This window comes from Gasterosteus aculeatus, chromosome 2 (genome assembly GCF_964276395.1).
Source record: "Gasterosteus aculeatus chromosome 2, fGasAcu3.hap1.1, whole genome shotgun sequence".
Taxonomy (NCBI): Eukaryota; Metazoa; Chordata; class Actinopteri; order Perciformes; family Gasterosteidae; genus Gasterosteus; species Gasterosteus aculeatus.
Window position 1 is genome coordinate 13,909,282 of NC_135689.1, and position 27,924 is coordinate 13,937,205.

The following is a 27,924-nucleotide window of genomic DNA, read 5'->3' on the forward strand; positions in this document are numbered from 1 at the left end:
CATCCCATATGCATGTAAATGAACACTGGGGAGTTTGTTGTTACGAGCATCGCATTGCTCAGTAAAACAGTGACACTACTGAGTTCACATCAGATTGCTGAAAGGTAATTGAATGAAACATTTTCTTGCTTATCTGTGTCTTCTGGGAGTTTTTCTACATGGTGTCAGAGCTTCTGCTGGAGGGAGATCACGTGTTAGGTGGGGTTTTGGATATTTATCATAGTGTCACAGTTTATCATGACAGACCCAAAGCCATTAACTGCTCCAGGTGAGTTTCTTTATATATCTGTGTAAATAACTAATGGCAAAATTGTGTAACTGAATACTAGGTCAATGGATACTACTATTACGATGATGCTGGGAGTGCATCAACTGAAAGGAAACAGGATGGCCAGCAGCAGGAAGCACATGTGTAATCTGCGGGTGTTGGAGTGGCACGGTGAGATCTTTTATTCTTGACCTTATTCTGTACTTCATCCATAGATCATGCCTACAAACATTAAACTAAAAATAAATAAATAAAACATTTCTGGACACACTTTCACCAGGAAGGTTAAATCTTTGAGTGGTTATTGCATTCTAAAAGGTTTTTAGCAATGGAAAGGCAACAGGTCAATGTTTGTCCGTGTTCTACAATTTACATTTCATGTTTAGCTTTGCCTGAATGTCACGTGTTTCTGCAAACTCTTTCCTCTCGTGCATTAAACCAGGAAGTGTGGGAAGTGGCTTTGCATCAGTAATGCAGCTGACATTTTCATATTTTATGATGTGATCTTGTGGTTACGATACTTTTTTCACAACCGAGATAACTAAAGGCACGGAATCATTTATCAGCTGTTTTACCTTACCTACAGAAAATTACATTCAATCGAAAATGCTTCAGCAACTTCAGGCAAAAATATTTCGTTTATTTTGAGTTGTTGTTGAGTGTAATATTTGTATATATTAAGCTCTTTTTCTAGGGGTTTATTTCATGCAATGAACCTGCATCAATTTCTCATGATTACACCTCCACACTGGCTTCACCACAATGGTAAATTCTACTAATGCGGTGAGACTTTTTTAAACTGAGTGTCTTCCTCGTTCACCAAAGAAAGGCATCGTCATCGCCATGATTTGAGCCTCGACATTTTTCGAGGCCTTCATACCAGTGTTCTAGCCCATACTTGTAATGTACTTCATCATGCTCTTCTGCATCACCATGAAGAGACAGATCATGGTAAAAAAAAAGATACATTGACTGACCCATAAGGGCTCTGCAGCTGCTCTGGAGTCAGTGTAATGCATACACTGCATTGCTTGGATTACTCAATGTTTTGGATGTGACAAATGCAAGAGCTGAGAAGCACATAGTTCCATCATGGCCCCGTGAACAGGAGCTGTCTAGAAAGTGAGGAACACCAGACTACGCAATGCAAAGTAAACTAAAAAGGATTCAGTCTTATGTTTTGAGGGAAGATTTAGTTTTTTGACTGCATTACGTTGTTGGGGTGTTTATGTCCAGCTTATATATGTGTTTGTTTGTTTCATATCCACCTGGTAAAACGGTGTTCTATTCCCACCACATGGGATAGATACTAAAAGTGTCCTATGAGGATGTGACCAGCATGGATCAGATTAGTCTGGGAACAGGCGCATGCACAGGTTGACCCCTAATGGTGCTTAAGCACCTGCCCTTTTGCCCTGGATGAGAAAAGTTCCCCTTCTGCTGTAGCCCAATATTTTCTTCATTCATCAATATTTAATAGTTTAGTTATTGTGAGATTTTGGCCCCGACATTTGGCGCTTACAGGCCCCGCCCCTCCCACCTCCTCCTCCTCCTCCTCTTCCTCCTCCTCCTCCTTCTCCGCCGTTCAGCTGCAGCATCAAACACGCAGGTGATGACGGTGTTTGTGCAATACCACCCGACGTTGTTTGGTGATAAATTAACCACGTCTTTAGCGCCACTGAAAACATTACATTGCAACTGGTCCGATGTTTCCTAGAAAATAAACAAATAAAAAACAAACAGAAATCCGTGATTTCAAAGCAGCTGTTTGCTGACGTTTGCCATACAGATACAGGCAGGCAGCCAGACAGACAGGAGATTTAAAGGCAGTAATACTGTATTCTAATAAAAAGTTCACTAGTTTTGTTTCATTTAATTCACTTATTGAGATGAAAGGTAGGTCTTAAGTTGACCTTTTCATGACGGTCCGTGGTGAGTGTGCTATATTATCAGTGTAATGCCGCTTATGCTTCAAGTATCAGAAAACAGTAAAAAAAAAACGTGTGTATGTGTTGTCAGCTTTATAGAGATTATGTAAGTCACTCTTAATTATTATGCACAACATTGTTTATCTCATTTACAAAATGTGCAGCATAATGCCAAGAGAGACTCCAAAAGCAGAAGGACGGGGACCTTCAGTCGGTTATTTGTTTATTTATTCAATTTGAGTTTGTTAACAAATAAATATATATTGTTATTATTTTTAATTCCATGAATTTTTTTTGTTTTGGTTTGAGCACCTGCCCCCAAAATGTCTCAATTCAAATTTTTGTTTTTGTTTTTCCTTTAACCATCATACTGTTCCAAAGTGTTTAAATCCATTTCCTTTGATTGATGAAAGCAGAACTGGTAATTTGGGTTCCATATTGGATTGATTAAATGTTTAAATGACTTTATGTTATCGTTTTCCTGCTACAGTTATAAACAAACTTGATTTTACCAACTTAAGTGTAATTTTTTTTTGTGTCCCTTCAAAATGTACATAGTTGTCTTTGCCTCATAATTTGTAGACGTTAATGGAGTTAAAGGTCAAACAACAAACCTGATCAGAGCTTAAGATGCCTGAACCTTTAATAAACTGAGCTAATTTTTCAAGTTTCATGGCAAATGTTCGCCTACAGATCCAACAGGTCTGTAGATAATGCTGTCAACATGGCCCTCCACTACATCCTCCAGCTGGACTCAGGAACCTACTCCAGGATCCTGTTTGTGGACTTCAGCTCTGCTTTCAACACCATCATCCCGTCTCTGCTGCCGGACAAATTCTCCCAGTTGCACGTGCCCGACTCCACCTGCAAGTGGATCACAGACTTCCTGTCTGACAGGAAGCAGCACGTGAAGCTGGGGAAACATGTCTCAGCCTCCCGGACCATCAGCATCGGTTCCTCCCAAAGCTGCGTTCTTTCCCCTCTGCTCTTCTCCCTGTACACCAACAGCTGCACCTCCAGTCACCAGTCCGTCAAGCTCCTGAAGTTTGCGGATGACACCACCCTCATTGGACTGATCTCTGGTGGGGATGAGTCCGCCTGCAGGTGTGAGTCTGACCATCTGGTGACGTGGTGCAGCCAGAACAACCTGGAGCTCAACGCTCTAAAGACAGTGGAGATGGTTGTGGATTTCAGGAGGAACAGAGCCCCACCTTCCCCCATTACCCTGTGCGACTCCCCCGTCACTATTGTGGATTCCTTCCGTTTCCTGGGCTCCATCATCACCCAGGACCTCAAGTGGGAGCTGAACATCAGCTTCATCACCAAGAAGGCTCAGCAGAGGTTACATCACATTACATGTCATTTAGCGGACGCTTTTATCCAAAGCGACGTACAATAAGTGCATTCAACCATAGGGTACAAACTCAAGAGAACAAGAAACAAGAAAGTGCAATTTCCTCAAATAAGCCAATTTACAATTTGCTATAGATGAGTGACGTTACAAGTACAATTTAAGTGCTACAATTTGTTAGTCTTTAGTCGAGGTAGAGTCTGAAGAGGTGTGTTTTTAGTTTGCAGCGGAAGATTTGGAGGCTCTCTGCGGTCCTGGTGTCTTCAGAGAGCTTGTTCTACCATTTCGGCGCAAGGACAGCAAAGAGTCGTGATCTAGTCGAGTGTTTTGCTCTCAGTGAGGGAGGGACGAGTAGTTTTGCAGATGCAGAGCGGAGAGTGCGGGTTGGGATGTAGGGTTTGACCATGTCCTGGATGTAAGCTGGACCCGATCCATTCACAGCATGGTACGAGAGCACCAATGTTTTGAACTGGATGCGGGCGGCCACCGGTAGCCAGTGAAGAGAGTGGAGGAGTGGAGTAGTGTGGGAGAATTTCGGAAGGTTGAAGACCAGTCGAGCTGCTGCATTCTGAATGAGCTGCAGAGGTTGAATGGCGGTGGCAGGGAGACCAGCCAGGAGGGAGTTGCAGTAGTCCAGGCGGGTCAGTACCTACGCTGCCTTCTGAGTGAGAAGGGGACGTATTCTCCTGATGTTGTAGAGCGTGCATCTACAGGATCGCGTTGTCGCGGTGATGTTGGGAGTCAGGGAGAGTTGGCTGTCGAGTGTGACGCCGAGGTTCTTAGCGGTCAAAGTGGCCGTTAGTACGGAGTTTCCGGAGGTTGTTCTTCCTGTGGCAGCAGAGGAAATTCAACCTGACAAAGACGATGATGGTCCACTTCTACACGGCCATCATGGAGTCCATCCTCTGCTCCTCCATCACCGTCTGGTACGCTGCAGCCACAGCCAAGGACAAGGGCAGGCTGCAGCGTGTCATCCGTTCTGCAGAGAGGGTGATCGGCTGCAATCTGCCGTCTCTCCAGAACTTGTTCGCTTCTAGGACCATGAAGCGAGCTAAAAAGATCGTAGCCGACCCCTCTCACCCCAGACAAAACCTGTTTGTGCCCCTTCCATCTGGCAGGAGGGTGAGGTCCATCAGGACTAAGACCTCCCGCCACACGAACAGTTTCTTCCAGTCAGCAGTCGGGCTCATCAACAGAGCCCGGTCCCCCACTGACTGACTCTGACATTCCACCCGTCACTTTCTTTCACACTGCACACGTCACTTACACTTTTATTGCTTTATTTTTAATCTAACCCATAGCCTTATACTACTAACCCATAGCATTATATTTTATTTTATTTTTCGTGCACTGTTGTCTTGCCGTCCATTGTCGTATTGTCTGCTGTTACGCACCAACCACCAAGTCAAATTCCTTGTATGTCTGACATATTATGGCAGTAAATGTTTCCTGTTTCCTGTTCCGAATACTTGAGGGATATGATCTTTTAGTTTTCATGAATGTGCAAAATATGAATCAGGGCAAAATGAAATGTAAGAAAAGAAAAGGACTGAATGTTTGAATGCACTGTGCCACAGAGGAGGTCAGATTATTTTTGCATGCTGATTTGTGTATTCTTCTTCATTTGGTACTTCTGATATGCGCTTCAATTTCATTTTTCGCATTGGATTGCTGAACGGTAGCTTCACCAGCACAATGAAACCCTTCTTTATTTCTCTGCTTCTCCTGGAGTTTTTTCTACATGAATCGGCTCAATGCACCGTCCAAGCCTCAGAGTTTCACCTGGAAGGAGATTATTTGTTGGCTGGACTTTTCAACATTCACCATGATAGTTCTCCTGTTGTACAAGACCGACCAGAAGCCGTTGACTGCTCCGGGTGAGTCTTACAAAGTCTAGATGAAAATCTTCTGCGGTTGATAATAATAAAATCCTTATGCTAACACAGATCAAACATTTCCTTAAGCTTTAGATCAGGTGATAGAGCTCGTAACATTTACAGGTTTAATGAGCCTTTCGCAGTTTCACTGTACAGTTCGTGTGTACTTTGACGTGTTTGGCTTTAAGATCAGGGATCTAATCACCCCTCCAGGTTGTGACAATCGCAATGTGAGACTGATTCCCACATTCTCTTACTTTCCTTCCTCTATCTGCAGTAAACCCTTCATTCTTTCAAGTTATCGGAGGTTTCAGTTGATGAGATTCTCTGTAGAGGAAATCAATAACTCCACCGACCTCCTGCCAAATGTGTCTCTCGGATATGAGATATTTGACCACTGCTCAGATATACACAGTTTTCCAATCATCTTTAAACTTCTCTCAGTTGATGGCTTGATCCAACCTTGGGCTGAACCACCCAAGAATCTGTCCAAAGTCATGGCTGTGGTCGGCACTGTTACGAGCACTCAGGCACTGACTGTCGCCCCGCTGTTCATGATGGATCTCATTCCGATGGTAAATCATCCAAATACATTCAGTGATACCAACATGTTATCATACATTTAACAAAATTCAAGCAGCTTCTCAATGTATCACTAAAATAACGACTATTTATTGCTCTTAAAATATACATGCTCGAATCTATGAATTGTAAAGTGAGTTTTAATGTTACATTTGAGAATTTGTCACTGTACATTATTCTTTTTTGACAGGTCAGTTACGCAGCTTCAAGTACGGTATTTTCAAGAAAACAGAATTTCCCCTCTTTCCTACGAACAGTTCATCCCAATAAAGACGTCATAGAAGTGATTGTTAATATTATGCAACACTTCAACTGGAGCTGGGTCGCATTCCTTCACATTGATGATAATTATGGAAACGATGGCCGGGAATTGTTCATAAAGAAAATTGATGGCACTGAGATTTGCCTGGCATACACCAAAGGCCTTGATCAACATACTAATTATTCACAAGTATTCAGACAGATAGAGGCACAAAAAATAACCACTATTATTGTTTTTGCTCCTGAATGGACTGCTGAAGCTCTCATTAAATCAGCAATACAACAAAACGTCACCAACAAGGTGTGGATAGCAGGAGATGGATGGTCCTTAAACAAGGAGCTCCCCAAAGAGAAAGGAATACATAATATTGGTACTATACTTGGGGTCTCTGAACCAAAGGTTACAATACCTGGTTTCAGTGATTTTATCCATCATTCCAAAGGCCAGACTCACTGTGAAAATGCAGAACAAAGTATGTTTTGCAATCAGGTTTGCAACTCCAGCAGCCTGAAACTAGAAGAAATCCTCAATGTGGATCCATCTTTTAATTTTCCTGTTTATGCTGCTGTACATGCCATCGCCCATGCCTTACACAATACCTTGCAATGTGACTCAGGCAGATGTAACAGGAATATTACAGCGTACCCATACATGGTGAGTATAAACATAATATGATCAATTAGTCTTTTACTCTGTTTGATGTAAATGTATTTTACGTATCTCTTTTAAAACATCACCTCATCCAGTGTGTTATAAACAAAAGGTTCTCTAAACGTGTGTGTGTCAACATCAGGTTCTAGCAGAGCTGAAGAAGTCAAACTTTACACTTTTAAATCAAAGTGTCACATTTGATGAGAATGGTGACCCCAACTACGGATCCTATTCTATAGTTTTCTGGAACCAAAGCGGTGACGCACAGGAGATTGGCTTTCATAACTTTTACCCAAACTTGTATTTCTTCATCGACAACAGCAAAATTCAGTGGAAGACAAAGGAAGTAAGTTGATTTTTTCCGCAAAAATACTTTATATTGTTTTATTTTCCAGCTTCTGCAGGGATGTGTGTGTGTGGATGAGTGTGCATGTGCACATTTATTTAGTAATAATGCTGAACATTAACCAACAGTGGTTTGTGCATGGAGTCGTTTGCAGGGGCATTCAGATGTTGTGTTCAATATTGATCGCATGTGACAAACCCCGTTAACAATTTAAATGCTTTATGAGTCTAAACACTGTAATTTGCCTGCACTCCTTGCTGTGTAACATTGCACTCGTCCTCACTCGGGTTGTAAAGAATTGTCTTGTACAGGTGCCTACTTCACGGTGTTCCCAAGAATGTGATGAAGGATCCAAAAAAAAGCCAGATGGAATCCACAGATGCTGTTTCAAATGTGAAATCTGTCCAAAGGGCACTTATTTCAACAAAACAGGTAAATAACTTTCCGACTTTTAAACTTGTTTATGGCTGACTGTGATTCCCAATTGGAAGCAAGACAGAAGCAACATGTGAGCAACGTGTCATTCAATCCACACTCACTCCATCTTTCCACCTGGGAAGTTGAGTGCACAGCTGCTGCCAACTTACCTTTCTGAGAATAGGGTGTATCTGCAGACTCTGAGCAGGTGCTAACTGTCAAATACATATTTAAATAGCCAAAACACAATTTCATCATCATGCCACCTGAACTACAACCTACAACTTAAAGTCGTAGGTTCCCAAATATCGTTCTATACGGTTTAGTGCAATACAGACTTCTGTTTTTTAGATTAAACTGTATGATACAGCAGGGTAAAAATAAATATTCTATTTACTGGTCTTCTTTTAGCCACAGAGGACTATTTAATATTGACTCAACTTCAATGTAAATCTGTCCTTCTCTGGTGTTGAACAGAAGATCCCTACGAGTGCATCAACTGTAAGGAAACAGAATGGTCTGCAGCAGGAAGAACGTCATGTAATCTGCGGGAGTTGGAGTTTGTCCCATTCACAGACATTGGTGCCATACTGATCATGGTGGGAGCCTGGGCCTTGGTGGTCCTCACAGTAGCCATGTCCGTTCTCTTTGCCATTAACTACAACACACCTGTCGTCAGATCTGCAGGGGGGCCGATGTGCTTCCTCATTTTTGGCTGCCTGTGTCTGTCTAATGTCAGTGTGTTCTTTTACTTTGGTAAGCCCACCGGTTCTTCTTGTGTCATGAGGCTCTTACCATTTCTCTTGTTTTACACCGTTTGTCTATCATGTTTTGTGGTGCGATCTTTCCAAATTGTTTTCATTTTCAAAATAGCTGCCAAGTTCCCAAAGCTCCACAGTGTGTGGATAAAGTATCATGGACAGTGGCTGTTCATCACAATGATATTTGTTACTCAGGCACTCTTACTTCTTTTTGGCTATGCATTTGCACCTTGCAAGCCCCACAATGAAACCTCTTGGTACCCAGACAAAACCATCATTGTTTGTGAGATGAATATCAAAGCATCCATTGGTCCTGTGGTTTTACTTGTATCTTTGTGCTTCCTTTGCTTTGTTTTCTCATACATGGGCAAAGACCTTCCTAAAAATTACAATGAAGCCAAAGCAATAACCTTTTGCCTGCTCCTGCTGATCCTCACATGGATCATCTTTGCCACTGGATCCTTACTTTACAGGAGCAAGGACATCCAGACACTTAACGCCCTGGCAATACTCTCAAGTCTCTACTCCTTTCTGTTGTGGTATTTCATGCCAAAATGCTACATCATCATTTTCCAATCCCACAGAAACACTCAGGAGTACTTCCAAGGTCTCATTCAGAATTATACCACCAGAAAGTAGCAGCTACCAGTAAATGTGTGTCTGGTTTATAGAGGACAAGAAATATGGTTCAGGAGTCTTATTTAAATCTAATTCTAATTTAATTTTTGTAGAAATGCACACAGTTGTTTAAATACATTCCTCTTTTGTTGCACTGTAATAAGGTTGATTGCTTATTTGATGTTTTTTGCTCAGGGGTTCAGGAATCTTGAAATGAACTATACAGCGTAGACTCCTGCTGTGTTAGAATCTACAGTCATGCCAGGGTCTTTGTGGCATAGTATAGACTTATAGGTAAAGCAGTGCCTTGAGCTAAATGCTACTGTATAACATACTAGCAGTATAAAGCTGCATGGAGCAGGTATATTTGATGGCCAACCCAGAAGATAGGATTCCCCTGGTTCCCTTAAAAAAGAGCCAATGGGATTTTTGGAATTTAAGTTTGGATTACTGCAGAAAGAAAACTGAAACAAAGAAAACTTTATGATGATTTTGTTCACACATTCACACATGGCCAATTAATGGAGCAATAACATTAGAAACCACTTGGGGTTTAACCACCAATGTGTTTTTGAGAAGAAAATTATCAATTTGGCCAATTGCGTCTTGTAGGTGTGAGTCTGTGTTAAGAGTTTAGAAAAAATTTCTGAAGTATGGGTAAGTGCTTGTTAGCGATTGAAAAAAACTGTAATTGCATAGATTGACGCGTTTATATGTTGACAGCCCTAAAAAAAACATTCACCTTTAGACAAGGGAACTTTTTCTATGTAGCTTCAAAAGCAAAAGTCCACTGATACTTATTGGAATGTCATTACAGTGCAAGTATTATGCTTTTACTGTAAAGGATTGAAGAAGCTAGTGAATAAGGTCTCCCCAAATCTCTCACCAACACTCTCACCTTGTCACCTCACACAGAGAGTGTGTAAAACTATGTACTGCACCATACAAAACCTGTATAGTTGTTATAGAGGTTGTTAAATCAAAAATGTTGGCACTTTACTGTGATGCTAGTAAGCCAGACTACAGGTACACCATAAATACACTGTGTAAATCATTTTTAACTTATCTTTAAGTTTTGCTTTAAGTGAACTTTAATCACTTCAGTAGAAAATAAAGATTCTTTGAATGGCCATTTTATGCTTCCTCTTTTTTCTGCATGTGTGTAACATTAATGTTTCTGTAGCTTCATGGAGACATGTAAGATCTATTTTTGAAAAAAGGATGTCATTATATCTTAATTTAACGTGAGTTGCACACAAGAGCATGCTGTACACATTTAATGGGTTTCTCAAGTAAGATTAAGACCTCTACCCTATTGCAACTTCATCTAATAAATGCTTCACTTATTTATACACCCACACTGTAACATCATACTCATGATAAAATCTTTTCCAATCGTATAAGTTCTGTAGTGACTTAGGTTGTCATTTTACAGCTGTAAAAACATTAACATTACAAAACACGTAATTTGTGACATTAACTTTTATTAGTATTTTTTCTTTACCAAATGAAGCTCTAAGTTCCGACAGGACGACTAAACCCATGTATGCGTAAGCCTGGGGCTTATTTCTCATACCTCACTACAACCATATGATGCAACGTGAGACGCAGGTTAGTAACGTTGTCCATTTGTTGTTACAGTGCTGAGTCATGTAGACGACATAAAACAACCAAGTTCAAAGTATTACTTTATTAACAAGGTTGCAACATGAATTGCTAACAGTTACTTGATCCCATCCCCATCACTTCCTACTCAGCAGAACCCAGCAGAATGAGTTTGACCTTTGCATCCCGAGGTTGCCTGATTTCAAACTTTGTCATACGCAGAGGGATGCAAATTATCTCCTTTCCATTATCGACCAACTCAGTGGTCATAGCTAAAGTCATGTAGAGCTCATTTGTAAGGGGACGTAGCATTTTAGCATAAACCACAAATACATGGTTAAAAATGTTGAATAATTTGTGTGTATTTGCTTGTTACCCTGTGTGATGGTATAAGCTCTTCAGCACTTCAATTTGACTTCTTTCATGTCATTTACAGATCATCTTTTATCTAATATTCACATTTTTAGACTTCAGAAAATGTCCCTTTGGGTATGGAATGCCGTTTTAGTCAAAATTAAATAAATGAATAAATACATAAAATATGCATTTGAAATACATCATGAAATAAATAAATGAGGCAATAAATACATAAACATTAAATACATTTAATTAGTTTTTTTCAATCGCTAACAAGCACCCATACTTCAGAAATTTTTTCTAAACTCTTAACACAGACTCACGCCTACGAGACGCAATTGGCCAAATTGATCATTTTCTTCACAAAAACACATTTTGTTAAATATATACTAACTCTAAATTTCAAAACAGAACACAACATCTTTATTCTGTCAAAGAATAACATTTGTTTTCACTTCACAAGGTACATGCAGTCAAACGAAGTACACCAGGTTTCAAAATTCTGGCTATTGTTGACATTATAAAAATTGCATAGACTTTTATGTTTCAGGTAACATGCAATCCACCATTTACACTAAATGTATTGGTTTGGAACTGTATGCGCACATGTACAGTAATGTTCACATTCAAACGCATTCCAGTAAAAAGCAAATCAGTTATTTTTTCTTAACTGTTTACCAAAGAAGGTACAGTAGAAACAGTATAATAGAACAGAAAAGGTTTATTTTATTTTAACAAAATATCCATGAAACACACGAGCATTCTGAAAAGAAAAAAAACAGCCAAAAGCCCAAATGAAAAGGGGGGAACTAAAAATAGCAAACAATGTATGCATCTAATCCCTGCGATCTTCAGGTTCGGCCACATGTTTTTGTCAACATCACATCTGACATCATCTAAGGCGATGCACCTGGGATAAAAGTGCTTGGCATGTCGGATCCACCCTTGGCAATCTTGAACTGTGATGTCCCTGCAGCCAGCATCTATGGCTTCAAGGAGGGACATCTGGTCATGTGGCTGATGGTCATAAACCTTCCACCTCCATGCAGAAAATAACTCCTCTTCCTGCACCTGCACCTCTCACTGCACCTCCTTCTACATCTCTCACTGGACCTGCACCTCTTACTCTTCCTCTCACTGCACCTCCTACTGCACCTCTCACTGCGCCTCTTCCTGCACCTGCACCTCCTTCTTCACCTGCACCTCTCACTGGACCTGGTCTTCTCCCTGGGCCCCTTGCTCTTCCTCTTCCTCGTCCAGACATTACAGTGTTTGCCTTTTCTGTTTCTGTTTCCAAAAACATCACTCCTCAAAGTCCTCCTTAAATAAGCCAGACTGGAATCAGCTGTTGTTGATTTACCAACATAGATCCGCTGTCAATTATTCAATAGTTCGTTCATTATCAGCTAAGATACATTGTTTTTGAACTGATATCATTCCAGAAGCAGAGGTTTTTATACTGTATCTACGGTTTGGAATATTGTTTTTGCTATTGTGGGATGGTGTGTGTTAACATTTGTGAATACTACTAAAACAATCCATCGTTTTGTTGGGAGGTATGGCTTGTCTGTTAAGAAAAATGTAAGCATTGTGGACATGTGTTCACTGACTGCATATTGTGTGAAAACAACATGAAATGTGTGAATGGTATGGCCACAAAACACCGATGCTGTGCTAATTGTGTTTAGAGTTTTGAAAATGTGAAAACTGTTTGGACAAACGCTTGTTAGCGATTGAAAAAAACTGTAATACGGGATGATGCGCTAGGCAACGGAACCAATCACAACGGGAGCAACACTAAGAGATAAATTCATTTTTTTCATCATGAGAAATAACAATGATGCAAAACATTTAAATATATTTACACAACGTATTAAACTGTAAGTACTGTAAGTTAAACAGAGGGCACCGATCCAGCAACCGAAAGTGTGAGAAACAGGCCTCCAAATACCTGCTGCATCAAGGTAGCACATGGGGTCCTGGTGTTCTCTTTTCCATTGTCCAATGTGGAAATATGCAGAAGACCACATAAAATCCCACTCAATGTCCAAGTGTTGAGTGGTATTCTAACATGTGAATGGACAGTTGCTGCCTTCTTCTGGACCAGCTTCCATGTCCTTGTAGACACCCCCTGTCCCCTGGTTGTCCTTTGTCCGTCTTTCTGGGTTCAGCCCAAGGAAGCGCGTAAAATGTGTTAAAGAGAAGGCACATTAGGTGTTGTATTGCACTTAGTACTGAACCCTTATGAAATGAAATTAAAAGAAATACTTGGTTTCACGTTTTACATGACGTATGTGTCTACTAATAATGAGAGAATATTATTATCATCTAACATAACGTGTAAATATTTAATTTATATGAAATAAGCCTTTCACATAAGCCTACTTACATTTCACAACATGAATAAAGGATCATATCTTACGTGGGACCATTGAATTAACAAAATTAAATGAACATAACATTAGCAAATGCTGCAGCCGAAGCTAACATCAATGTTAACTAACGTTAAATAAATACAACCAAGCTCATGTGACGCCCACCAAGGTGTTTAGAACATGTATGTTATTGTTTACAGTAAACAGTATATATAGTATGTATAGAAATGCAATAACTAGAGAACTGAAATACCTTCGTACAGAATGTACATTCCATCCTGTAGCCAGCAGGGGGCAGGGTGGCGCCCTGTTCTGCTTTAGACAGGCTTTGCGACCACAAAGTAAGGTTTCCTCATTCTGCGGAGCGAGGCGCAATGACCGGATGTGTAAGATCTGTGTGTCATTTGTGAGGAAATATTAGGTGATTGAACAATTTTTGGTGTAAAGGTGCTATCTTGACGGTTAGCTAGCTAGTATGTGGATGTCTGTAAATACATATATGAGTGTTTGGGTGGGTGTCTAGTTCATTGTCCGGCATGCCGCGCTAGCAAGAATGGCGCCACGCCGTCACGTCCACCAAGAATACTGTGGTTGGCTCTGAACATTTCATGTACCGTAAGACTGTAGATTTACTACAGTATATGTTTTGCACTTTGTGTTGCATATGGTAAATAAATATCAATTCTGCGGCGCAAGGCGCAATGACCTGACGTGTACCTGGTACCTGTAACACTCACGTTGGCTAACTTAACTTTGCTCGTTGATTCAATTGCTGACATTTAAAATTGGGTGTCAATGAAAATGAAATAACTCGCTGGTAACGCGGTTCCACAGAAAGATAACGTTACTCTCTGGAGTGACAACTTTAATATCTGTAACGTTAGCCTAAGTTAGCTGGAAGCGGCATGCATGCTGGACACATCCGGTTAGCAACAAGTCACATTATCGGCAAAAATCAATACAACATAAATTCAACACAAAATGACTGAACACGGCAATGCTGACAGTATCCACGTTACCTTGTTCAGTGAGCCACAGGGCAGGATGGACTACGGGGTCCCCTGCGCTGCTTGACGGCGAGGTGGAGCCGCACGCGACGCGGGGTGGAGGAGCAGGTGGTGCTTCAGCACCGCAGCGCGCGGCCAAAAACGAGTCTGACTGCCGGAGTGGACTGCTGTCTGGCTTGGTCCACTATGGTGCCACGAAAAGCGTCAAACTTTTCCACCCTGAATATAATCAGGGATCGATGATGTCTACAGATTTCTTTACACTGTATTGATCAGAATCAGAAGCCATTTATTGCCATATATGTTACACATTTTACTTGAATTGGTGCAATGAAAGAATGAAATAAATAAGTCTTTACATTGAAAGTGCTAAAATAGAGTCAAACGAAAAAGGGATAAATATAGTAGTATACCGCAACTTTAAACAGTAGCGTGCTGTAAAAAATATTTCAGCGACTTTGACCGTTGCAATATTTTACAGAATTCAAGTGTATTGACAAATAACGGTGTATTACTGTTGAGAATTCCTCGTAATTTTACAGTAATTTGTTACAGTGTAGATCCTCTTGGTTTTGTCTTATTTTAGCAATTTTTAGGTCATGTTTATGCAGAAATACAGAACATTTTGAAAGGCTTAAAAAACTGAAGCAAGCAGTAAATGGTGCATTTGTCATCTTGGTTCAAGGATCGATTAGCACCAGATCTATTCATGATAGCGGGACTGACTTTACTCGCTCTTAATGTTAAACATTGTTCATTGCCAAGTGAGTGCAGCCTAAATCCTTTTTGCATAATTATTTGTTTATTCTCATCCAACCATTAACAGGTAATCACTTATGACATCTGTCATCATGCATCCCATATGCATGGAAATGCACACTGGGGAGTTTGTTGTTACGAGCATCGCATTGCTCAGTAAAACAGTGACACTACTGAGTTCACATCAGATTGCTGAAAGGTAGTTTAGACAATGAAACATTTTCTTGCTTCTCTGTCTCTTCTGGGAGCTTTTCTACATTCCTTGGCTCAACGGGCTGTCCCAGCCTCGGAGTTTCTGCTGGAGGGAGATTACGTGTTAGGTGGAATTTTTGATATTCATCGCAGCGTCACTGTTTATCATGACAGACCCAAAGCCATTAACTGCTCCAGGTGAGTTTCTTTATATATCTGTGAATATAACTAATGGCAACATCTTCAACTTCAACCCCCCCCCAACGTAAACCAATCATTTTCGCAATTATCAAAGTTTTGAGTTCCTGATGTCTGTTCTCTGTTCACAGTCAACCCTTCATTCTGCCAAGTTATCGCCGGTTTCAGTTGATGAGATTTTCTGTCGAGGAAATCAATAACTCCACCGACCTTCTGCCAAATGTGTCTCTCGGCTATGAGATATTTGACCACTGCTCAGAGGTTCACAATTTTCCAGGCATTTTAAAACTCCTCTCAGCGGACAGCTTGATACAGCCTTGGGCTGAACCACACAAGAATTTGTCCAAAGTAAAGGCAGTGGTCGGCCCTTTTTCAAGCACCGACACCCTAACTGTAGCGTCACTGTTCATGATGGATTTGATTCCTATGGTAAGCTTTCCAACTACTTCATTTTGACATAACCCATCAACTATTTCATTTAAGATGAGCTATTAACATTTTACACATTTTTTATTATTGAAACAACTTGAAAGGTTACATTTGATAATGTATTGTTATTGCAAATAATGGTTGTTTCTCTTATACCCCTTTGTCAGGTCAGTTATGGAGCTGCTTTCTCTGCCCTTAAAGAGAAAGAAATATTTCCCTCTTTCCTACGAACAGTGCATTCCAATAACAACATGATTGAAGTGATTGTCACCATTCTGCAACACTTCAACTGGCGATGGGTTGCATTTCTTAACAGTGATGACAGTTTTGGGGAAGATGGCTGGGATATGTTTATAAGGAGGATTAAAGATACTGAGATTTGCCTGGCATACACCAAAAGACTCAATGACAAAACAGATAATTACCAAATGTTCAAACAGATAGATTCACAGAGGATAGGCATCATTATTGTTTTTGCCCCAGAATTGGGAGCGGAAGCTCTTATTGAATCAGCAATAGAACTAAACGTCACCAACAAGGTGTGGATAGCAGTGGACACATGGTCCTTGAACAAGAAGCTCCTCAAAGAGAAAGGAATCAAACAAATTGGGACTGTACTAGGAGTGTCTCAGCCAGTGGTGACAATACCGGGTTTCAGTGAGTTTATCCATCATTCAAAAAGCCAGACTCACTGTGAAAATGCAGGACAAAATGTGTTTTGCAATCAGGTTTGCAACTGCAGGAGCCTGACACCAGAAGAAATCCTCAACATGGACCCATCTTATAATTTCCCTGTCTATTCTGCTGTATATGCCATTGCGCATGCCTTACACAATACCTTGCAGTGTGGAACTGATACATGTAATGGCAATTTTACAGTGTTTCCGTACATGGTAAGTTTTATACATTTTTCACGTTCATTCATTATCATGTTCATGTTAACTTTAGATAATGTAAAGCTATAATAAAGTTATTGGCCAATTATGTTTTGTCACAACACATCAAATAGCATCCTTAAAGTATAATTAAAGTTGATATTTCCTGTCAAACATTGTCAAGCATTCAAATTTAGGCAAGACATGACATTTTAACAGCTTATTGTGTGAAATCAGATCCTGCAATGGTCATTTGAAATGTTGTGTACCCACATCAGGTTCTAGCAGAGCTGAAGAAGTCAAACTTTACACTTTTAAATCAACGTATCCAGTTTGATGAGAAGGGTGAACCCATGTTCGGATCCTACTCTATTGTTTTCTGGAACCACAGCGGTGAAGCAGAGGAGATTGGCTTTTATAGATTCCACCCATCAGACCATTTCATCAATAGCAGCAGCATTCACTGGTACACAAAGGGAGAAGTAAGTGAGTTTTTCCTTGTAATGACAGGTGGGTTAAATTCAGACTGTCAAAATTTAAAACTGCATGATATCAAATGTATTGTTGTAATAGTCACATTATCTAGGAAATAAGAAAGTGGAGATTTTCATTGTCAAAACATCGACTAACCTTTCTCTGTTTAGAAATGTAAAAGTCATAAGTACTGTTCTGTTCTGTCTTTTGTTTCTCTCCATCCTTCACATTCTCTTTTCTTACATTAATTTTATTTCATAACATTTTTGTTTACAGGTGCCTACTTCAATCTGTTCCAAAGAATGTGCTGTAGGATTTGCAAAAATATCCAATGGAATCCACAAATGCTGCTTTAATTGTGAAATATGTCCAAATGGAACTTATCTCAACATCACAGGTGAGAGGAAGAACATTTGTTTAAACAATCGGACTTTGATCAATTATATCAGATTTGTGTAGGTGATAACCATAATTTTGTGTTAATTTGACACATCTATGAAGGATTCCATCTCCCATCCTCTGACCAATGAAATGTCTAAAGCCTAAATTCTAAAAAAAAAATGTCATTGTAAGGTTTCGGCTTTTTTATCATGAACCACATGGACGATGTCCTTTTATCATGGGGTGACTGTGTCTGAGGATCCCTACATCAATATCATAGTAAAAAAGAAAAAGTATGATATCAAAAGTGTAACTTCCTCTGATATTTTGTCAACCATAATATAACCAAGTAAACCTTTATTTTAATTGCAATCTGTCCTTCTCTGGTGTTGAACAGAGGATCCCTACGAGTGCATCAACTGTAAGGACACAGAATGGTCTGCAGCAGGAAGCACATCATGTAATCTGCGGGAGTTGGAGTTCGTCCCATTCACAGACATTGGTGCCATACTGATCATGGTGGGAGCCTGGGCCTTGGTGGTCCTCACAGTAGCCATGTCCGTTCTCTTTGCCATCAACTACAACACACCTGTCGTCAGATCTGCTGGGGGGCCGATGTGCTTCCTCATTTTTGGCTGCCTGTGTCTGTCTAATGTCAGTGTGTTCTTTTACTTTGGTAAGCCCACTGCTTCCTCTTGTGTCATGAGGCTCTTCCCATTTATCATGTTTTACACCGTTTGTCTAGCATGTTTTGTGGTGCGATCTTTCCAAATTGTTTTCATTTTCAAAATAGCTGCCAAGTTCCCAAAGCTCCACAGTGTGTGGATAAAGTATCATGGACAGTGGCTGTTCATCACGCTGGCATTTGTTACTCAGGCACTCTTACTTCTTTTTGGCAATATGTTTGCACCTCCAAAGCCCCACAATGAAACCTCTTGGTACCCAGACAAAACCATCATTGTTTGTGAGATGAATATCAAAGCATCCCTTGGACCTGCACTCTTACTTGTATCTCTGTGCTTCCTTTGCTTTATTTTCTCATACATGGGCAAAGATCTTCCTAAAAATTACAATGAAGCCAAATCAATAACCTTTTGTCTGCTCCTGCTGATCCTCACATGGATCATCTTTGCCACTGGATTCTTACTTTACAAGAGCAAGGACATCCAGACACTTAACGCCCTGGCAATACTCTCAAGTCTCTACTCCTTCCTGTTGTGGTATTTCATGCCAAAATGCTACATCATAATTTTCCAATCCCACAGAAACACTCAGGAGTACTTCCAAGGTCTCATTCAGAATTATACCAAAACAATCAGCAATTAAACTTCCAGTGAATATGTATCTATGAAAGAAAAGCCGAAGCGCTTCAGGCCATCTGTTTAGAGTACACTGTAATCATGTTTGTTTTTTCTTCAATGAGTTGTAACTAATGCTACATGCTTGCTTTTATTGTTAAGCTTTATTTTGAGGACTATATAAATAAAGAAGGCCTTGAAATGAGCAAATTTTTAATTATTCAGGCAAGTTATTTTGGAGATGGGGGCCAACATGTCACTAGGTTCTGAGTATACATTAGCTTTTACGTATGATGACTTCTGACACTTACGATAAATCACTTTAGAAGAAAGTCAACTGTGCAAAATATGCTTTTTCATTTTCGTTGCGGAGAATTAGTTTAGATTAATACTATTCTTTGACAGAAAACAGGATCAACCATCTAATTAAATTTTTAGCAAAAAAGTTTTTTTTTAATAATACATTTAATTTGTAATGCACTTTATATTTAAGAAAATCCCAAAGTGCTACATGATAAAACTGTTAAGTGCTAACAATAAAAAAATACATAATAGAAAGAGTAGTGGTTATTTATCTAAATATTAAGCTAAATTGTGAAGCAAACTACACATGACACAAAAATATGCTCCTAGTGGAAGACCCTTCTGACCTTCAAGGCATTGAATCGTCCACACTGTTGAACAGTAAAATAAATTCTCTAGTGAGGAATATATCACTGTGCACTCATTTTAATTAAAATCTAAACTTCTGCTATTTACTTTGTGACATTTGTCCAGGGACTCCAGATAAAAAATAGCTTGATGGCTAACTATGCTAAATTTAAAGGAATATTTTCTATAAAGAATATAAACTTGAATTATATTATAAGAATTATAAAGAATATAAACTTAATAACCCATATATCAATACCAATAATTGTTATACATGTAGATACATTTAGCAAGAAAGGAAGGTTTTCAGTGATGCACGACAGGAGACCTGGCCAGCCACTTTGTAAGGCACAGAGACACACTAGCATGGGCTTGTGAGATATCTACAAGCGTCTAGGAGGAGTTCGCAAAAACGCGAAAATTCAAAATGGCGGAAAATTTTGCCAGCCGCATTTGGATACCATTAATGACTTTTTTGTAGAGCATATCCAAGAGGACCTGTGTGCAAAATTTCAAGTCAATCGGTGAAAGTGGGCAAAAATTTCCCCAGAGGGAGCACTTCCAGGGGGCACTACAGAGACATTTTTGTATCCCCAAATGCGCAACCCCGAGAATATCGAAATTTTACGCACTTCTGATTCACACGCCAAAATTCAAGAGTTTTTGAATATGATAAAGTCCTCAAAAGTGCGATTAAAGTGGAGAAATAATAATAATAACAATTTTTCGAAACACAATAGGGCTTTCGCCCGACTTGCACTCGGCTCAGGCCCTAACTACCTGATAAATGGGCCAGTGTTGTATAACAAAGAGGTGTGGTCCCGACATTACATCAAGGCTAGTAAATAATACATTTTTTAGAGTCGGAGTGAAAATTGGTGGTAGATATTGACGACAACAGGACTTGTTTAACAAAGTGTAAGTAAATGCTTGCGGGAACAGAATTTGATACACAGTAAAACTTTGGTTATGATTAAGCTATGATAAAATTGAGGCTGTTTAATGTGTTATCAGGCATGGACTGGATCTCCGGACGGCACTTAAATACCCCCTGATCGGGAACTGGAGCCAGGTGTGTAATTGGCAGGAGCTGAGCGTCGTCAAGGTCCACGGCCCGTTGTCATGACTACTGGAAATACATCAACAGACGGCCACGCACACCAACGACCTGATCACGGCGTGGCCATCGTGACAGAATGTGCATTTGATTTTGTCTGTCTCTACTGTGACAATTTTAAAATATTGAAATTGGGGTGGAATTGTAAGGTATAACAAATGTTTAACTGTCTTTCTAAATATGATACCATACAGCAATTTTTGGTGAATGTATTACCTCTTTTTCAACAAAGAGTTGAAATTACATGTTTAGAATGTGTCCGAAGTACATTACTTAAGATTAGGATGGATAGAAAAGAGAGACAAAAAATAGTGATGTTGCAGTACGAGCCACATCGTTGACTACAAAGTTATTAACCTCTTGGAATGAGAGTGCAAACGTTTCACAGCATGCTGCATGCACCAAACACTGAAGTTAAGGGCTGCTGCCACCTTGTTGTCCTTTTATACTTAAGACTATAAGTGTGGATTTTAAAGGCCTTTCTCAATCGGTCACAAAATGCCCCAGTAATGGGACTAAATTAGAAATACTATTCATTAGACTGATGTTTGGTCTTGATATGTATTTGTAGTTGGCACATACACATTTTAAATGTAACACTTGGAGGATAGAAATGTGCCATGTCACTGCACATGTCACTCGTGTGAAGATGTTGTGGCAAATACAGATTTATTTGACTTCAGTCAGGCATGATTCAAATCCTGCTGAGAGTCCCGGCCACTTATCATGTTCATTTGCCTATTTCAAATCCCTTGTGTGGCCAATGTTAACTCATGCAATCATTTGTGAGAGGATGTGGTCATTCAGCAGAAACCAAAGGTACTTGGATGAACTAATTCAATTTGTTTGTATTTGCTTGTGGATATCCTGCGTGATCCACTGACGTCATCTGAACTCGTTGAGAACATTCTCAAAGTTTATCTATCTTTAAAATGGCCATTTGATTTTTAAATGTTTACTGCAACAGCGATAGCGATTGATTTGCTGCCACAAGAGGTTTTAGTTATTATAAAAATTATGTAGCAAAAAAATACCTTTACTGAACATAATTCCCCCAATGACAGTGTCTTAGAGGGTGGAAGGGAGACAATGTCCTGAACAATGTGCCAGTGATAAACACGGTTACAGAGGAAACAATTTTTAACTTTCAAAAGCGATACAATTACTGTGGTCCATACTGGTCTGAGATTCTAAATAGGTTATATACCTACAAACTTTCCACCAAACTTTGATGTCTGTTGAACCTATGCAGCAGCCCTCCCACCCGCTCTCTATCTGGGCTTTGCAGTCCTTATCTTGCTTACGGAGATACAACCCTGAGACTTTTGAGCCCCATCAGCAATCCAGAACCTCACATCCCCACAAGTCATCTTGCTTTTAAGGGGTGAATAGAGGTGTTTTCATGCCGCACTGGGGTTTGATATCCCATTCTTGTTGCACAGAGGGAATCCGGGATTTTGCTGTTATTAACTTTAAAAACCGAGCCATAAAATTGAACTGAAGAAACAGCCTAAACATTTCCTTTTTTAGCTTTCACAAGAAAGAAGCCATCATAATACATATTAAGTTATTGTTCTCCTCAGTTTATCCATTTTAGTTAAAGAGCGGTGAAGTTTGTTAATGTAATGTTGTGTCGTAATGGTTAATTAATGGTCACATTAGTGAGCTGTCAACTTGTAGGCTGAGATATGGGTCACATTCTTAACAGCCCAGTTCTACCTGACCAGCATCTTCTGGTCAGAAGAGAAAATACAACATTTGAAACTGTCTTGCTCCCTGTTGCTGTGTCGCAGTTTTCCTTTTCAGTCAACAAAAACTCACCAGACCTTCTCTCTCCAGTGGTGAGTGAAGGGTCCATCAATTGTCGCTGATTCCGTTACGGGATAGTTTTGGGAGGGGCAGTTGTTGATCTCTGTGCCTCCCCGTGGAATGCCCAGTGCCATGTTGTTTTTCTCAACATACATGCAGGAATGTATGTGCCAGTGCACTAATGGCCCCAAAAGTTCCTTCTGGTATTTTCTGCAAGGGCTCTCTTTAACCCTGGTTTCCTCTTGATAACAGGCAAAGTCGTGGTGTACAGAGATAATCAAACCTGCTGGCAGTGGGGCTGTGCCAGCTTATTCCCCCAAAGACACCTTCTCCATCAAGATGGGGAACTATGGTGTCTGAATGTTTACCTACTGATAAGTTAAACTTACAAGGGACTGGCCCCAAATGTGGCGGCAACAATCCAAAGCGCAAGGCCGACGCCATGCTGTCCACTTTGCAGCTGGGCTTGGTAAAGAGTGGCTATTGAACGGAGGGATGTCGGTGGTGACTGGAGTGTAATTGTGCAGAAAATTAGAATATTTTGCATTCCAATTTGGGTATTGTCCTCCAACCATTAATGGTATGAACTTCATTCCCACATGCATGTAAATTTATCTTAGGGCTTTGCCATCACCAGAGGCACATATCTTACTAAGGCAAATTCCATCCCATCTGAGTTCAAATCAGATTTGTACTTTTCACAATGGAACATTTTCTCGCTTTGCTGAGTCTTTTGGGAGCTTTTCTACATGACTCGATTCAATGCACTGCCCCGGCCTCAGAGTTTCAGCTTGAAGGAGAGTATTTGATTGGTGGACTTTTTGATATTCATCAAAGTGTTCCTGTTTATCACGACAGACCAGAAGCAATCGACTGCTCAAGGTGAGTTTCATAATGAGTGGAAATCTTTTGGAGACAGAATCAGAACAGAATACACGGTATAACGGAAATATTATTTAAATGACAGACACATAAGAAAATAGCTACCGCTACAAAGCACATTTACTTCACAACTGTATACAGTTAATTGGTACGTTAATAAAGATATCACATAGAGTCACATAGAGTCATTCTGAATTTAGTTCTTGTTATTTGAACTTGTGTTTTGTAAATGTAATATCTTTTAACTGGTCCAAAAATGTTTGTCATTAAAGGCTTTACCAACAAATGTTTGAAGCATGTTGCAAATAAGAGGCTCTGATCCACATTTCACCGTCATTAAACCTCTCTATCCCGTTGTGTATTCTCTGTTCACAGTCAACCCTTCCTTCTCCCAAATTATCGAATGTTTCAGTTGATGAGATTCGCTGTACAAGAAATCAATAACTCCACCAGCCTCCTGCCGAACGTATCTCTCGGCTATGAGATATTTGATCATTGCTCATCGACACAGAACTTTCCAGATATTTTCAAACTAATCTCAATCAATGGTTTAATCCAACCTTGGGTTGAACCACACTGGCAACAAGCACATAAGATAAATGTGTCCAAAGTGATCGCAGTGGTTGGTCCTTTTACAAGCACTCAGGTCCTGACTGTGGCCCCACTTTTGATGGTGGATCTCATTCCTGTGGCAAGTTCAACTATTTTTACAGTCAGAAAAACTCAGTAAAAGAATACTTTTATCTATACGGTATGATCAATTAATTGTGAAATGTGTTTTAATGTTACGTTTGAGAATTTGTCTCTGAAATACTTTTTTTCCCATTCCTCCTTTGCTAGGTCAGCTATGGATCTTCGAGTTCTGTCTTGTCAAAAAAAACACTTTTTCCATCTCTACTACGAACAGTCCATCCCAATAACGCCGTCATAAATGCTATTGTTGCAATTATTCAGCATTTCAACTGGCGCTGGGTTGCTTTTCTTAACAGTGATAACGAGTATGGCATTGATGGAGTGGAGTTGTTCATAAAGAAGATCAAGGACACTGAGATTTGCCTGGCATACACCAAAAGCCTCAATGACAATACAAATTACGCCCTTATGTTCAAACAGATAGAATCACAGAAAATAGGTATCATTGTTGTTTTTGCTCCAAAAATGACTGTTGAAGATCTCATTGAGTCCGCTATAAAACTAAATGTCACAAGCAAGGTGTGGATTGCAGATGAGGGATGGTCCTTAAACAAGAAGCTCCCCAAGAAGAAAGGAATCGAAAATATTGGAACTGTACTTGGAGTGTCTCAGCCAGTGATGACAATACCTGGTTTTAGCGACTTTATATATTCTTCCAAAAGCCAGACCCACTGTGAAAACGCAGAGGAAGATATATTGTGTAACCAAGTTTGTAATTGCAGCAGCGTGAGTGCAGAAGATGTCATCACTGCAGACCCATCTTTCTCTTTTCCTGTTTATGCTGCTGTATATGCCACCGCCCATGCCTTACACAACACCTTACAATGTGCCACTGGGAGATGTGATGACAATACCACAGTGTTCCCACACATGGTGAGTATACAAATAATCTGAGTATTCAGATTGTGCTCATTTATGTCCTGATTGCTTTGATTTAGAGAGGAGCCCTTTACAGAGGTAAAAAATGATTAGTCCGTCCTGTTATCATATATAAAACATCTAAACATAAATTTGAATTCAGCTAACAACCATTCACAATATAAATACAAAACAAAAATAACTCCCAATCGACTGGATTTGACAAATCATGACCCATAAGCCAATATCACCAATGTGACAGCGATAATTAAATTAAATTATTCATTGCCAATACATTGTGCTAATTATTTGAATAACTTCGAGCTATTGTAAATATATTAGATATTCTTATAGATGTACATATTGACTATCTTTACTTTACTTCCCTTTGTATCAAAATCTGAGATGAAAAATGTCTGCAGTTGTTTAAGTCCAAACCACCTCCTGAAATGATGGGGCATCACAACGCAGTTCAAACATTGAAAAAAAAAATTGTGAACGCACAGAGGTAACAGCCATTTTAACTTTTTTTGTCCACATCAGGTTTTAGCAGCGCTGAAGGAGTCAAACTTTACACTTTTTAATCAACGTATACGATTTGATGAGAACGGAGACCCCACATTTGGATTTTATTCAATAGTTTTCTGGAACCAAAGTGGTGACGCAGAGGAGATCGGCTTTTATATATTTCACCCATCAGACCAATTGTTCATCAACAACACCAAAATTCTGTGGAATCCAAATGGAGAAGTAAGTTATTTTAACCTGGTTATAATATTTTCAGCATAATAAAATACAGTAACAGTTCATTCATCAAACGGTTTTAGTTTTGAATGAGTGCGCATTGTACTAAGTCATATATGTTGAGTAATAGCTGTGACACTTATTCAAAGTGTGTCACAACATTTAGAAACATCAACCGATAGTGGCTGTTAATGGTGAAACTTTCAGAGATAAATACATGTACGTGTCTATTAGTGGGGTTAGATTTTTAAAATTAACCATACAATAAAAGTATTTTCCCCGTGTTTTCCCCTACACTTTACAGTATTCGTTTTGCTTGATTGATAATTTGTTGTTACACGTACAGGAGCCGACTTCCCTGTGTTCCCAAGAATGTGCTGTTGGATTTGCAAAAAAGACGGATGGAATGCATGAATGCTGCTTCAATTGTAATATCTGTCCTGATGGAACTTACATTAACATTACAGGTAAATAATTATATAATAATTATTATTATACCTTATTACACTTGTTAAGCTTTTTTTCTGTTTGGAAAAAGTTTCTTTAAAAAAGTTTGTGTTCATTTGCATGTGGACCCCTTCATCATGCAATGCATTGTGGCGGTATTTAAAGCAAATTTGAATTCTACAAAATATGTAACCTTGAAAGAACATACAAATTAAAAGCCTCTCTGGTATTTTCAACAACATGACCTTAACTTGAATTGCGATCTGTCCTTCTCTGGTGTTAAACAGAGGATCCCTACGAGTGCATCAACTGTAAGGAAACAGAATGGTCTGCAGCAGGAAGCACATCATGTAATCTGCGGGAGTTGGAGTTTGTCCCATTCACAGACATTGGTGCCATACTGATCATGGTGGGAGCCTGGGCCTTGGTGGTCCTCACGGTAGCCATGTCCGTTCTCTTTGCCATCAACTACAACACACCTGTCGTCAGATCTGCAGGGGGGCCGATGTGCTTCCTCATTTTTGGCTGCCTGTGTCTGTCTAATGTCAGTGTGTTCTTTTACTTTGGTAAGCCCACCGGTTCTTCTTGTGTCATGAGACTCTTACCATTTCTCTTGTTTTACACTGTTTGTCTAGCATGTTTTGTGGTGCGATCTTTCCAAATTGTTAGCATTTTCAAAATGGCTGCCAAGTTCCCAAAGCTCCACAGTGTGTGGATAAAGTATCATGGACAGTGGCTTTTCATCACGCTGACATTTGTTACTCAGGCACTCTTACTTCTTTTTGGCAATATGTTTGCACCTTGCAAGCCCCACAATGAAACCTCCTGGTACCCAGACAAAACCATCCTTATTTGTGAGATGAATATCAAAGCATCCATCGGTCCTGTGGTTTTACTTGTATCTCTATGCTTCCTTTGCTTTATTTTCTCATACATGGGCAAAGACCTTCCTAAAAATTACAATGAAGCCAAAGCAATAACCTTTTGCCTGCTCCTGCTGATCCTCACATGGATCATTTTTGCCACTGGATTCTTACTTTACAAGAGCAAAGACATCCAGACACTTAACGCCCTGGCAATACTCTCAAGTCTCTACTCCTTTCTGTTGTGGTATTTCATGCCAAAATGCTACATCATAATTTTCCAATCCCACATAAACACTCAGGAGTACTTCCAAGGTCTCATTCAGAATTATACCAAAACAATCAGCAAGTAGCACTTCCAGTCAATTTTAGTCTGTAGACAGAAAAAGTTATGTAGTCTTCTGAAAACATTCAAGGTAGAGCTTAGGCTTTTAACTAGTATTTGTATTCTATACTATAGTATGTATTCTGTGCTATATCTACACCTCACCACCGCCCCGTCCTAATTCAGAATATATTGAGAAAAAAAAATCAAAAGAACAAATAAAGGAGCACCCTGTAGACAAGTGTTTACAGTACATTTTGTTTCCACGTTAAATAGGAACCGACAGGCCACACACAAAAAGAAAGAAAAGAAAATAACAAAAATGGTTTTCCTTCAAATTGATCAGCATTCAAGCCCATCTTTGCAACTTTTGCGAGCTCTCATTTCTCAGAATGTCTGCATGTGGTACATCAATATACATTTTGATGTCGGTAAATCATTGCTTAAACATATTTTAAAGTTATAAATCCTACAAGGAATTATTTTAAGCCCCTGTAATAATTAAAATATTTGTATATACATAA

The 27,924-nt window shown here is 39.6% G+C and overlaps 3 protein-coding genes across 5 annotated transcripts; all 3 read left to right on the forward strand.

Moving 5' to 3' along the window:
- On the forward strand, window positions 1-27,910 carry LOC120828752 (taste receptor type 1 member 2-like). Of its 3 annotated transcripts, none has more exons than XM_078084142.1 (7): window positions 1-104; window positions 330-5,424; window positions 5,702-5,999; window positions 6,197-6,922; window positions 7,062-7,265; window positions 7,577-7,697; window positions 26,500-27,910. In XM_078084142.1, exons 2-7 carry the CDS (start codon window positions 5,186-5,188, stop codon window positions 27,426-27,428), a joined length of 2,517 nt encoding a protein of 838 aa, XP_077940268.1. In that variant the 5' UTR covers window positions 1-104; window positions 330-5,185; the 3' UTR covers window positions 27,429-27,910. The 3 variants fall into 3 exon arrangements, with proteins under 3 accessions (XP_077940268.1, XP_077940274.1, XP_077940272.1); XM_078084148.1 differs by lacking the exon at window positions 26,500-27,910 and adding an exon at window positions 8,163-10,176; XM_078084146.1 differs by lacking the exon at window positions 26,500-27,910 and adding an exon at window positions 8,160-10,175.
- On the forward strand, window positions 15,282-19,217 carry LOC120828746 (taste receptor type 1 member 1). The gene is made up of 6 exons (XM_040192285.2): window positions 15,282-15,554; window positions 15,686-15,983; window positions 16,151-16,876; window positions 17,137-17,340; window positions 17,609-17,729; window positions 18,111-19,217. The coding sequence occupies exons 1-6, from the start codon at window positions 15,376-15,378 to the stop codon at window positions 19,037-19,039; spliced, it is 2,457 nt and encodes an 818-aa protein (XP_040048219.2). The 5' UTR covers window positions 15,282-15,375; the 3' UTR covers window positions 19,040-19,217.
- On the forward strand, window positions 23,242-24,200 carry LOC120829611 (taste receptor type 1 member 1). The gene is made up of 2 exons (XM_040193886.2): window positions 23,242-23,470; window positions 23,846-24,200. The coding sequence occupies exons 1-2, from the start codon at window positions 23,292-23,294 to the stop codon at window positions 24,198-24,200; spliced, it is 534 nt and encodes a 177-aa protein (XP_040049820.2). The 5' UTR covers window positions 23,242-23,291.
- Window positions 27,911-27,924: the final 14 nt, after the last annotated feature.